This window comes from Salmo salar, unplaced genomic scaffold (assembly GCF_905237065.1).
Source record: "Salmo salar unplaced genomic scaffold, Ssal_v3.1, whole genome shotgun sequence".
NCBI lineage: Eukaryota > Metazoa > Chordata > Actinopteri > Salmoniformes > Salmonidae > Salmo > Salmo salar.
Window position 1 is genome coordinate 105,001 of NW_025548466.1, and position 15,000 is coordinate 120,000.

General features: G+C 44.9%; 1 protein-coding gene across 3 annotated transcripts in view; it reads right to left on the minus strand.

The window, feature by feature from the left end:
- The window catches only part of LOC106596081 (glutamate receptor 2), a 108,164-nt gene that overhangs the window by 9,463 nt on the left and 83,701 nt on the right, over positions 1–15,000 (minus strand). For 2 of the 3 annotated variants that reach the window (XM_045712404.1, XM_045712405.1), the window contains exons 13-14: positions 12,433–12,680; positions 6,116–6,230 (exon numbers count right to left, since the gene is read on the minus strand). In XM_045712404.1, coding sequence (XP_045568360.1) covers positions 6,116–6,230; positions 12,433–12,680 — 363 coding nt within the window. The remainder of the gene's footprint in view (positions 1–6,115; positions 6,231–12,432; positions 12,681–15,000) is intronic. The other variant, XM_045712406.1, reaches the window with a different exon arrangement.

The window sequence follows — 15,000 nt, forward strand, 5'->3', positions numbered from 1 at the left end:
TTTCCTGCAGTAAATAACAACGTGTTTTCCTGCAGTAAATAACAACGTGTTTCCCTGCAGTAAATAACAACGTGTTTTCCTGCAGTAAATAACAACGTGTTTTCCTGCAGTAAATACCAACTATCTGGGCTGTTTACATGCTTCTGTCTGTGTATCGTTTCCTTGGTGGAAGACAGCCTATTGGGGCTGGGAGAGCATGTCGGCCATGTTGTTAAAGAACCAGTCACCAAATCCCCTTTGGTTCTATACCTAGAGAAAAGGTCATTAATATTCACCCGTCGGGTGATTGGTTGAGTCTTCTTGGGTGTGTGACATCACGCAGATGTACTGCAGAGCCCATCTAGTCACGACAGGAAGCACTGTACCGTGCTGCAGAGCCGACAGGAAGCACTGTACTGTGCTGCAGAGCCCATCTAGTCACGACAGGAAGCACTGTACCGTGCTGCAGAGCCCATCTAGTCACGACAGGAAGCACTGTACCGTGCTGCAGAGCCCATCTAGTCACGACAGGAAGCACTGTACCGTGCCGCAGAGCCATCTAGTCACGACAGGAAGCTCTGTACTGTACTGCAGAGCCATCTAGTCACGACAGGAAGCACTGTACCGTGCTGCAGAGCCCATCTAGTCACGACAGGAAGCTCTGTACTGTACTGCAGAGCCATCTAGTCACGACAGGAAGCACTGTACCGTGCCGCAGAGCCATCTAGTCACGACAGGAAGCACTGTACTGTGCTGCAGAGCCGACAGGAAGCACTGTACTGTGCTGCAGAGCCCATCTAGTCACGACAGGAAGCTCTGTACTGTACTGCAGAGCCATCTAGTCACGACAGGAAGCACTGTACCGTGCTGCAGAGCCATCTAGTCACGACAGGAAGCTCTGTACTGTACTGCAGAGCCATCTAGTCACGACAGGAAGCACTGTACTGTGCTGCAGAGCCCATCTAGTCACGACAGGAAGCACTGTACCGTGCTGCAGAGCCCATCTAGTCCGACAGGAAGCTCTGTACTGTACTGCAGAGCCCATCTAGTCACGACAGGAAGCACTGTACCGTGCCGCAGAGCCCATCTAGTCACGACAGGAAGCTCTGTACTGTACTGCAGAGCCATCTAGTCACGACAGGAAGCACTGTACCGTACTGCAGAGCCATCTAGTCACGACAGGAAGCACTGTACCGTGCTGCAGAGCCCATCTAGTCACGACAGGAAGCACTGTACCGTGCTGCAGAGCCCATCTAGTCACGACAGGAAGCACTGTACCGTGCTGCAGAGCCATCTAGTCACGACAGGAAGCACTGTACGACTTGGGGAATCCAGCTTCAGCTTGATCACCAAATTCATTGGGAATGAAATGAAAGCCTCTCCAGCTAGCTACCGATCTATTTTAGTTTCACTGTCCGATCATTTATAAAAACGAGGCCACTAATTGTTATTTTTATCTTTCCACAAACTGTCTGTTTGATATGAGCAAGTTTTCGCAAATGTATCACAGAAAAGGTCTTCCAAGATTAGCTAGCTACTGCCTGGCCACTGATCTAGCTAGCTACATTGCAGTAATTAGCTATCCTCCTAAATGCGGTGGTCAGTGGATAAACTAGCTATGAGTTGGACATATTTGGCTGAAAACAAGCTCGTTTTCCATGGTGTAACCATGTCTAACCAGTTAGCTACTGTAGCCTGTGGGTCCCATTAGCTAACCATGTCTAACCAGTTAGCTACTGTAGCCTGTGGGTCCATTAGCTAACCATGTCTAACCAGTTAGCTACTGTAGCCTGTGGGTCCATTAGCTAGCCATGTCTAACCAGTTAGCTACTGTAGCCTGTGGGCCCATTAGCTAACCATGTCTAACCAGTTAGCTACTGTAGCCTGTGGGTCCCATTAGCTAACCATGTCTAACCAGTTGGCTACTGTAGCCTGTGGGCCCATTAGCTAGCCATGTCCAACCAGTTAGCTACTGTAGCCTGTGGGTCCCATTAGCTAACCATGTCTAACCAGTTAGCTACTGTAGCCTGTGGGTCCATTAGCTAACCATGTCTAACCAGTTAGCTACTGTAGCCTGTGGGTCCATTAGCTAACCATGTCTAACCAGTTAGCTACTGTAGCCTGTGGGTCCCATTAGCTAACCATGTCTAACCAGTTGGCTACTGTAGCCTGTGGGCCCATTAGCTAACCATGTCTAACCAGTTAGCTACTGTAGCCTGTGGGTCCATTAGCTAACCATGTCTAACCAGTTGGCTACTGTAGCCTGTGGGCCCATTAGCTAACCATGTCTAACCAGTTAGCTACTGTAGCCTGTGGGTCCCATTAGCTAACCATGTCTAACCAGTTAGCTACTGTAGCCTGTGGGTCCCATTAGCTAACCATGTCTAACCAGTTGGATACTGTAGCCTGTGGGCCCATTAGCTAACCATGTCTAACCAGTTAGCTACTGTAGCCTGTGGGTCCATTAGCTAACCATGTCTAACCAGTTGGCTACTGTAGCCTGTGGGTCCCATTAGCTAACCATGTCTAACCAGTTGGATACTGTAGCCTGTGGGCCCATTAGCTAACCATGTCTAACCAGTTAGCTACTGTAGCCTGTGGGTCCATTAGCTCCAGAGTCTAGCTAACTGTGTCTTTTGGCATCCACAATTAGCTAGCTAGCTTGTTGGCTACTTGGCCAGTGTGAGCCAACATGCTAGCTACCTATCTACATTTCAGTCAGTAGCTATCCTAAACTAGCTATGAGTTGAACATAGAGTATGTGGCTGAAAACGAACTAGTATCCAGTTGTTGTTGCCCATGGTGGAATCATCTCTCACCCGCTGAATAAAAAACGGAATGGTAAAAATGTCCTGGAGACCAACCATTAGTATTTATGAGCACTTTTGAGTTGTTTCATAAGAAAAAGTCTGAGATGACTCCAACCCTGTAGCTAGCTGGCAAGCCATGACTCCAACCCTGTAGCTAGCTGGCAAGCCATGACTCCAATCCTGTAGCTAGCCGGCAAGCCATGACTCCAATCCTGTAGCTATCTGGCAAGCCATGACTCCAACCCTGTAGCTAGCTGGCAAGCCATGACTCCAACCCTATAGCTAGCCGGCAAGCCATGACTCCAACCCTGTAGCTAGCCGGCAAGCCATGACTCCAACCCTGTAGCTAGCTGGCAAGCCATGACTCCAATCCTGTAGCTAGCTGGCAAGCCATGACTCCAATCCTGTAGCCAGCCGGGCAGGCCAAGACTCCAACCCTGTAGCTAGTCGGCAAGCCATGACTCTAACCCTGTAGCTAGCTGGCAAGCCATGACTCCAACCCTGTAGCCAGCCGGCAGGCCAAGACTCCAACCCTGTAGCTAGTTGGCAAGCCATGACTCTAACCCTGTAGCTAGCTGGCAAGCCATGACTCCAACCCTGTAGCTAGCCGGCAAGCCATGACTCCAACCCTGTAGCTAGCCGGCAAGCCATGACTCCAACCCTGTAGCTAGCCGGCAAGCCATGACTCCAATCCTGTAGCTAGCTGGCAAGCCATGACTCTAATCCTGTAGCTAGCTGGCAAGCCATGACTCTAACCCTGTAGCTAGCTGGCAAGCCATGACTCCAACCCTGTAGCTAGCTGGCAAGCCATGACTCCAATCCTGTAGCTAGCTGGCAAGCCATGACTCCAACCCTGTAGCTAGCCGGCAAGCCATGACTCCAACCCTGTAGCCAGCCGGCAAGCCATGACTCTAACCCTGTAGCCAGCCGGCAAGCCATGACTCCAACCCTGTAGCCAGCCGGCAAGCCATGACTCTAACCCTGTAGCTAGCCGGCAGGCCATGACTCCAACCCTGTAGCCAGCCGGCAAGCCATGACTCCAATCCTGTAGCTAGCTGGCAAGCCATGACTCTAACCCTGTAGCCAGCCGGCAAGCCATGACTCTAACCCTGTAGCTAGCCGGCAGGCCATGACTCCAACCCTGTAGCCAGCCGGCAAGCCATGACTCCAACCCTGTAGCTAGCCGGCAAGCCATGACTCCAATCCTGTAGCTAGCTGGCAAGCCATGACTCCAATCCTGTAGCTAGCCGGCAAGCCATGACTCCAACCCTGTAGCCAGCCGGCAAGCCATGACTCCAACCCTGTAGCCAGCCGGCAAGCCATGACTCTAACCCTGTAGCTAGCCGGCAGGCCATGACTCCAACCCTGTAGCCAGCCGGCAAGCCATGACTCCAATCCTGTAGCTAGCTGGCAAGCCATGACTCTAACCCTGTAGCCAGCCGGCAAGCCATGACTCTAACCCTGTAGCTAGCCGGCAGGCCATGACTCCAACCCTGTAGCCAGCCGGCAAGCCATGACTCCAACCCTGTAGCTAGCTGGCAAGCCATGACTCCAACCCTGTAGCCAGCCGGCAAGCCATGACTCCAACCCTGTAGCTAGCTGGCAAGCCATGACTCCAACCCTGTAGCCAGCCGGCAAGCCATGACTCCAACCCTGTAGCTAGCCGGCAAGCCATGACTCCAACCCTGTAGCTAGCCGGCAAGCCATGACTCCAACCCTGTAGCTAGCCGGCAAGCCATGACTCCAACCCTGTAGCTAGCTGGCAAGCCATGACTCCAACCCTGTAGCTAGCTGCCAAGCCATGACTCCAACCCTGTAGCCAGCCGGTAAGCCATGACTCCAACCCTGTAGCTAGCTGGCAAGCCATGACTCCAACCCTGTAGCTAGCTGGCAAGCCATGACTCCAACCCTGTAGCTAGCCGGCAAGCCATGACTCCAACCCTGTAGCTAGCTGGCAGGCCATGACTCCAATCCTGTAGCCAGCTGGCAAGCCCACCTTGGTGACAATGTTACTGCGTGGGAATCTTAGATTTGTATTTTAATTTTAAAATAACTGTCATTGAAGTTGGTGGTAACTACCGATTTCAGATCCGAGGAGAGAAAATTGTGTTTCGTTAAGGGCCCAGAGTGACCAAGAAGGCTCAACCAATCACCCTACGGATATTATTGACTTTGCCTCCGGGCATCCTATGAAGGGAAATGTAACGTACTGGTTGTGTGTGTGTGTGTGTGTGTGTTGTGTGTAGACAGTGTGTAGTACTGTGGTGTGTTCTGTGTTAAACAGTACTGCATGTGAACAGCGTTCTCATCAACTCAAACCACACCTTTATTTACCCTGCTAGCCAATGGGGTGTCGTTTGTAAAGTTGAATCATCTTAAATGTTTTAACAATCTGATTTATTTTCGGACATCTGATTTATAAGGACATTTTTATAATTTTTTAATTTTTTTGACCTGATAAATCTAATCTTTACAAACGGCACCACATACTAGCCGGACTGACACAGACAGTGTGTGTGTGTGTGTGTGTGTGTGTGTGTGTGTGTGTGTGTGTGTGTGTGTGTGTGTGTGTGTGTGTGTGTGTGTGTGTGTGTGTGTGTGTGTGTGTGTCTGTCCCACTGTGACTGACCTTACTTCCTGAGTCCTTGGTTCCACATTCCCCTTTATCGTACCACCACTTGTTCTTTAGCTTGTCTAAGACTCCTTGTTCACTGAGTTTCAACACCGCTAGGTTTACTGGCACTCTTCACAGGGCACGGGGAATAACATAAATAACATTAGCTATGTTATGTTATGTTATTATTTCATGACATACAGCTGTTATGTAGCCTTATGTAGCTTCCTGCCTCCCTACAACAGCCGTTATATTAAGCCTCATCTAGCCTTCCTATGTGTTGTCTAATTGAGGTGGCGATAGGCCTTGTTGCTCTACATGTCCTGGCTGAACGTTGAGCTCAACCAGACAGATAGGCACCAACGCATCACCCTGAGTAAGCAGCACAGACACAGAGCACAGCCTGTCTACTTCACATAGCTCTATGGCCTGTGTGTATATAGATATATATAGATATAGACTTTTTTGTTGATTGCCAAATAAAATCAATCAATCAATCAATCAATCAATCCCCCTGATCCATTGAAGGAGTTCATCAGCTCCAGAATCCCAGGGGTGATGTGTGTGTGTGTGTGTGTGTGTGTGTGTGTGTGTGTGTGTGTGTGTGTGTGTGTGTGTGTGTGTGTGTCGTCTCCGTGCCGTGTGTGTGCTGCTCACTCCCTGGCCTTAGTTACCAGTCTGTGGCCTGGTGGCGGCTGGGGGCGGGGCTAACCTTGCTTTCTCCTCCTCCGCTGCCACACTCTCCCTTGTCGTACCACCATTTATTTTTCAGTTTGTCCAACAGGCCCTGCTCATTCAGTTTTAACACGGCCAGGTTCACTGCATTTCTACCAACGATAGATAAAACACACTGGTGAGACAGGATGATGTGACAGGTCTGTTCCCCCGAGCTGAATCCTTAGCAGTTAGCCTTAACCTTAGATATTACCATTACTGTTAGCAATTAGCCTTAACCTTAGATATTACTGTTAGCAATTAGCCTTAACCTTAATATTACTACAACCATTAGCATTAGCACCAGGATTAGCGCAATCCTGTAAATCAGCATTAGCAATTAGCTTAGCATAATGTATCAGGCTCTGTTATTGGGATGGTGGCTAAAGGCTAGTGTACAGAAGGCTATCATAATAAGATAATATAATATACATGCCTTGGCTATAGCCAGTAATAAACTGGTCTATATCATAATAATAATAATTATAATAATAATATTAATAATATTATCCAGTAATAAACAGGTCTATATCATAATAATAATAATAACAATAATAATAATAATAATACAAATCTTAATAATAATAATAATCATCATATAATCCAGTAATAAACAGGTCTAAATAATAATAATAATAATAATAATAATTATAATAATAATAATAATAATAAAAATAATAATTATTATAATAATAATAATAAAAATAATAATAATAATATCACCCAGTAATAAACAGGTCTATATGATAATAATAATAATAATAATAATAATAATAATAATAATAATAATAATAATAATAATAATATCACCCAGTAATAAACAGGTCTATATGATAATAATAATAATAATTATAATACTAATAATAATAATAATAATAATAATATCACCCAGTAATAAACTGGTCTAACTAATAATAATAATAATAATTATTATAATTATAATAATAATAATAATAATAATAATAATAATATGACCCAGTAATAAACTGGTCTAACTAATAATAATAATAATTATTATTATAATTATAATAATAATAATAATAATAATAATAATAATAATATGACCCAGTAATAAACAGGTCTAAATAATAATAATAATAATAATAATATGACCCAGTAATAAACAGGTCTATATGATAATAATAATAATAATAATAATAATAATATGACCCAGTAATAAACAGGTCTAAATAATAATAATAATAATAATAATAATAATAATAATAATAATATCACCCAGTAATAAACAGGTCTAAATAATAATAATAATAATAATAATAATATGACCCAGTAATAAACAGGTCTATATGATAATAATAATAATATCACCCAGTAATAAACAGGTCTAAATAATAATAATAATAATAATAATAATATCACCCAGTAATAAACAGGTCTATATGATAATAATAATAATAATAATAATATCACCCAGTAATAAACAGGTCTATATGATAATAATAATAATATCACCCAGTAATAAACAGGTCTATATGATAATAATAATAATAATAATAATAATAATAATAATAATAATAATAATAATAATGATAATAATAATAATAATAATAATAATATCACCCAGTAATAAACAGGTCTATATGATAATAATAGCCACATGAACAGACATCACTCCACAGAAACAGAGCGATCAGACAGCAGTTCAACAGATAAACATTTAAACAAATAAGAAACACAACAGTCATGCAGATTGATGAATTAAAGATCCCACTAGTTGCCCTGTAACATAAACATACTCCCCAACCATCCTTCCTCAGTACCCTGATATTCCGTAGCCCCTAGCCCTAACCCCTAACCCTAACCCCTAGCCCAACCCCTAGCCCCTAACCCCTAAACCCTAACCCCTAGCCCTAACCCCTAGCCCAACCCCTAGCCCAACCCCTAGCCCTAACCCCAACCCCTAGCCCAACCCCTAGCCCTAAACCCTAACCCCTAGCACTAACCCTAACCCCTAGCCCTAACCCAACCCCTAGCCCTAACCCCTAACCCCTAACCCCTAGCCCTAACCCCCAACCCCTAGCCCAACCCCTAAACCCTAAACCCTAAACCCTAACCCCTAACCCAACCATCCTTCCTCAGTACCCTGATATTCCCTAGCCCCTAGCCCTAACCCAACCCTAACCCCTAGCCCAACCCCTAGCCCTAGCCCCTAACCCCTAAACCCTAACCCCTAGCCCTAACCCCTAGCCCAACCCCTAGCCCAACCCCTAGCCCTAACCCCAACCCCTAGCCCAACCCCTAGCCCTAAACCCTAACCCCTAGCACTAACCCTAACCCCTAGCCCTAACCCAACCCCTAGCCCTAACCCCTAACCCCTAACCCCTAGCCCTAACCCCCAACCCCTAGCCCAACCCCTAAACCCTAAACCCTAAACCCTAACCCCTAACCCAACCATCCTTCCTCAGTACCCTGATATTCCCTAGCCCCTAGCCCTAACCCCTAAACCCTAGCCCTAACCCTAACCCCTAGCCCAACCCCTAGCCCTAACCCTAAACCCTAACCCCTAGCCCAACCCCTAGCCCTAACCCTAAACCCTAACCCCTAGCCCAATCCCTAGCCCTAACCCTAACCCCTAACCCCTAGCGCAACCCCTAGCCCTAACCCTAAACCCTAACCCCTAGCCCAACCCCTAACCCTAAACCCTAACCCCTAGCCCTAGCCCTAAACCCTAAACCCTAGCCCAACCCCTAGCCCTAACCCTAAACCCTAACCCAACCATCCTTCCTCAGTACCCTGATATTCCCTAGCCCAACCCCTAGCCCTAGCCCAACCCCTAACCCTAGCCCTAAACCCTAACCCCTAGCCCTAACCCTAAACCCCTAACCCCTAGCCCAACCCCTAGCCCAACCCCTAACCCCTAGCCCTAGCCCTAACCCTAGCCCTAACCCCTAGCCCTAGCCCAACCCCTAGCCCTAACCCTAACCCCTAACCCCTAGCCCAACCCCTAGCCCTAACCCTAAACCCTAACCCCTAGCCCAACCCCTAACCCTAACCCTAAACCCTAACCCCTAGCCCAACCCATAGCCCTAACCCTAAACCCTAACCCCTAGCCCAACCCCTAGCCCTAACCCTAAACCCTAACCCCTAGCCCTAACCCCTAGCCCTAACCCAACCATCCTTCCTCAGTACCCTGATATTCCCTAGCCCAACCCCTAGCTCTAACCCTAACCCCTAACCCAACCCCTAGCCCTAACCCTAAACCCTAACCCAACCATCCTTCCTCAGTACCCTGATATTCCCTAGCCCAACCCCTAGCCCTAACCCTAAACCCCAAGCCCTAACCCTAAACCCCTAGCCCAACCCCTAGCCCTAACGCTAAACCCTAGCCCAACCATCCTCCCTCAGTACCCTGATATTCCCTAGCCCTAACCCCTAGCCCTAACCCTAACCCTAACCCCAACCATCCTTCCTCAGTACCCTGATATTCCCTAGCCCAACCCCTAGCCCTAACCCTAAACCCAACCCCTAGCCCTAACCCTAACCCCAACGCTGATCTTGACCCTCAGAGTATGGCTGCCCTAACCCTAACCCTAACCCCTAGCCCTAACCCTAAACCCAACCCTGATCTTGACCCTCAGAGTATGGCTGCCCTAACCCTAAACCCAACCATCCTTCCTCAGTACCCTGATATTCCCTAGCCCAACCCCTAGCCCTAACCCTAAACCCCAAGCCCTAACCCTAAACCCCTAGCCCAACCCCTAGCCCTAACGCTAAACCCTAACCCAACCATCCTCCCTCAGTACCCTGATATTCCCTAGCCCTAACCCCTAGCCCTAACCCTAACCCTAAACCCAACCATCCTTCCTCAGTACCCTGATATTCCCTAGCCCAACCCCTAGCCCTAACCCTAAACCCAACCCCTAGCCCTAACCCTAACCCCAACGCTGATCTTGACCCTCAGAGTATGGCTGCCCTAACCCTAACCCTAACCCCTAGCCCTAACCCTAAACCCAACCATCCTTCCTCAGTACCCTGATATTCCCTAGCCCAACCCCTAGCCCTAACCCTAACCCTAAACCCAACCATCCTTCCTCAGTACCCTGATGTTCCCTAGCCCAACCCCTAGCCCAACCCCTAACCCTAACCCCTAGCCCTAAACCCTAACCCTAAACCCTAACCCCAACCATCTTTCCTCAGTACCCTGATATTCCCTAGCCCAACCCCTAGCCCTAAACCCTAGCCCTAAACCCTAACCCTAAACCCTAACCCCAACCATCCTTCCTCAGTACCCTGATATTCCCTAGCCCAACCCCTAGCCCTAACCCTAACCCTAAACCCAACCATCCTTCCTCAGTACCCTGATGTTCCCTAGCCCAACCCCTAGCCCTAACCCTAACCCTAACCCTAAACCCTAACCCCAACCATCCTTCCTCAGTACCCTGATATTCCCTAGCCCAACCCCTAACCCTAACCCTAACCCTAACCCCTAACCCCTAGCCCTAACCCTAACCCTAACCCCAACCCTGATCTTGACCCTCAGAGTATGGCTGCCCTAACCCCTAACCCAACCCCTAGCCCTAACCCTAACCCTAACCCCTAACCCCTAGCCCTAACCCTAACCCCTAACCCCTAACCCAACCCCTAGCCCTAACCCTAACCCCAACCCTGATCTTGACCCTCAGAGTATGGCTGCCCTAACCCCTAACCCAACCCCTAGCCCTAACCCTAACCCTAACCCCTAACCCCTAGCCCTAACCCTAACCCCTAACCCCTAACCCAACCCCTAGCCCTAACCCTAACCCTAACCCCAACCCTGATCTTGACCCTCAGAGTATGGCTGCTCCAAATCAACCCAGGCATTAGCGAAAACATTCTCTCTTCAGCCAATCAGGAAGAAGCAAGATAACTATTGGTCTGAAGCCCATCCCTAGGTACCGCAGGGGTTTATTGTGACCAGCCACTAAGAACTATGGGTAATGTAGTCCTGTGGCCAGCCACTAAGAACATTAGGTGGTGTAGTTCTGTTGCCAGCTGCTAAGAACTCTGGGGTAGTGTAGTCTTCCCTAGGCTTACAGGTGGTCAGAGTTGGGGATAGGGAGTACTATACTGTACTATATTATACTACACTAATATAAACCGCTGTCTTTCAGATCATCAGGGTAGGTATGATACTATAACAACAGTAGACATATTGTTATACTATACTGTAATATACTATAATATACTATACTATAATATACTATGCTATACTATACTAGCCTGTATATAAACCGGTGTGTTTCAGGTCATCAGGGTAGTTAAGATGCTATAACAACATTAGTGGACATATTGTTATACTATACTACACTATACTATGCTATACTATGCTATGCTATGCTATGCTATACTATGCTATGCTATGCTGTACTATGCTATGCTATGCTATACTATACTATACTATACTGGCCTGTATATAAACCACTGTGTTTCAGGTCATCAGGGTAGGTAAGATACTATAACAACATTAGAGGACATATTGTTTTACTATGCTATGCTATACTATGCTATGCTATGCTATGCTATACTATGCTATGCTATGCTATGCTCTACTATACTATGCTATGCTATACTATGCTATACTATGCTATGCTATGCTATACTATGCTATGCTATGCTATGCTATGCTATACTATGCTATGCTATACTATACTGGCCTGTATATAAACCACTGTGTTTCAGGTCATCAGGGTAGGTAAGATACTATAACAACATTAGAGGACATATTGTTATACGATAATATACTATACTATACTATGCTATGCTATGCTATGCTATGCTATGCTGTACTATGCTATGCTATGCTATACTATACTATACTATACTGGCCTGTATATAAACCACTGTGTTTCAGGTCATCAGGGTAGGTAAGATACTATAACAACATTAGAGGACATATTGTTTTACTATGCTATGCTATGCTATGCTATACTATGCTATGCTATGCTATACTATGCTATGCTATGCTATGCTATACTATGCTATGCTATGCTCTACTATACTATGCTATGCTATGCTATACTATGCTATACTATGCTGGCCTGTATATAAACCGCTGTGTTTCAGGTCATCAGGGTAGGTAAGATACTATAACAACATTAGAGGACATATTGTTATACTATACTACACTATACTATGCTATACTATGCTATGCTATGCTCTACTATACTATGCTATGCTATGCTATACTATGCTATACTATGCTATGCTATGCTATACTATGCTGGCCTGTATATAAACCGCTGTGTTTCAGGTCATCAGGGTAGGTAAGATACTATAACAACATTAGAGGACATATTGTTATACTATCTCACCCACCTTAATGGGGATCCTTTTGGTGTGGCGATGCCGTATCCTTTAGAGTCCAGGTTCCCTCCCACCTTCATGGTGTCGCAGGGTTTCCTCTGCTCGATGTACTCGTTCATGGTGGACTCCAGAAGGTACGCGTACTTCCCCTTGGACTTCCTGACTCTCAGCACCCCTTCCGCTGTCTTCTTCACAAACGGAGACGGCTCTGCCGACTTCATGTACTGCCACATCTTGTCAAACAGTGCAATCTTCGACCTCTGTTGAGAGACAACACATTAGAACTACACTCTAACCTCTACACCCGCCACATCTTGTAAAACAGCAATATCTTCGACCTCTGTAGAGGGACAACACATTAGAACTACACTCTAACCTCTACACCCGCCACATCTTGTAAAACAGCAATATCTTCGACCTCTGTAGAGGGACAACACATTAGAACTACACTCTAACCTCTACACCCGCCACATCTTGTAAAACAGCAATATCTTCGACCTCTGTAGAGGGACAACACATTAGAACTACACTCTAACCTCTACACCCGCCACATCTTGTCAAACAGCAATATCTTCGACCTCTGTAGAGGGACAACACATTAGAACTACACTCTAACCTCTACACCCGCCACATCTTGTAAAACAGCAATATCTTCGACCTCTGTAGAGGGACAACACATAAGAACTACACCTTAGGGTAGGACGGTATACAGTATTTTACTATATACAGGTTTTGATACACAGACCAGTGTATTTGACTATATACAGGTTTTGATAAACAGACCAGTGTATTTTACTATATACAGGTTTTGATAAACAGACCAGTGTATTTGACTATATACAGGTTTTGATAAACAGACCAGTGTATTTTACTATATACAGGTTTTGATAAACAGACCAGTGTATTTTACTATATACAGGTTTTGATAAACAGACCAGTGTATTTGACTATATACAGGTTTTGATAAACAGACCAGTGTATTTGACTATATACAGGTTTTGATAAACAGACCAGTGTATTTTACTATATACAGGTTTTGATAAACAGACCAGTGTATTTGACTATATACAGGTTTTGATAAACAGACCAGTGTATTTTACTATATACAGGTTTTGATAAACAGACCAGTGTATTTTACTATATACAGGTTTTGATAAACAGACCAGTGTATTTGACTATATACAGGTTTTGATCCACAGGGTTTTGATCCACAGACCAGTGTATTTGACTATATACAGGTTTTGATCCACAGGGTTTTGATCCACAGACCAGTGTATTTTACTATATACAGGTTTTGATCCACAGGGTTTTGATCCACAGACCAGTGTATTTTACTATATACAGGTTTTGATCCACAGGGTTTTGATCCACAGACCAGTGTATTTGACTATATACAGGTTTTGATAAACAGACCAGTGTATTTTACTATATACAGGTTTTGATAAACAGACCAGTGTATTTGACTATATACAGGTTTTGATAAACAGGGTTTTGATAAACAGACCAGTGTATTTGACTATATACAGGTTTTGATAAACAGACCAGTGTATTTTACTATATACAGGTTTTGATCCACAGACCAGTGTATTTGACTATATACAGGTTTTGATAAACAGGGTTTTGATACACAGACCAGTGTATTTGACTATATACAGGTTTTGATCCACAGGGTTTTGATACACAGACCAGTGTATTTGACTATATACAGGTTTTGATCCACAGGGTTTTGATACACAGACCAGTGTATTTGACTATATACAGGTTTTGATAAACAGGGTTTTGATACACAGACCAGTGTATTTGACTATATACAGGTTTTGATAAACAGACCAGTGTATTTGACTATATACAGGTTTTGATCCACAGGGTTTTGATACACAGACCAGTGTATTTGACTATATACAGGTTTTGATCCACAGGGTTTTGATACACAGACCAGTGTATTTGACTATATACAGGTTTTGATCCACAGGGTTTTGATACACAGACCAGTGTATTTGACTATATACAGGTTTTGATCCACAGGGTTTTGATACACAGACCAGTGTATTTGACTATATACAGGTTTTGATCCACAGGGTTTTGATACACAGACCAGTGTATTTGACTATATACAGGTTTTGATCCACAGGGTTTTGATACACAGACCAGTGTATTTGACTATATACAGGTTTTGATCCACAGGGTTTTGATCCACAGACCAGTGTATTTGACTATATACAGGTTTTGATCCACAGGGTTTTGATCCACAGACCAGTGTATTTGACTATATACAGGTTTTGATCCACAGGGTTTTGATCCACAGACCAGTGTATTTGACTATATACAGGTTTTGATCCACAGACCAGTGTATTTGACTATATACAGGTTTTGATCCACAGGGTTTTGATACACAGACCAGTGTATTTGACTATATACAGGTTTTGATCCACAGGGTTTTGATACACAGACCAGTGTATTTGACTATATACAGGTTTTGATCCACAGGGTTTTGATACACAGACCAGTGTATTTGACTATATACAGGTTTTGATCCACAGGGTTTTGATCCACAGACCAGTGTATTTGACTATATACAGG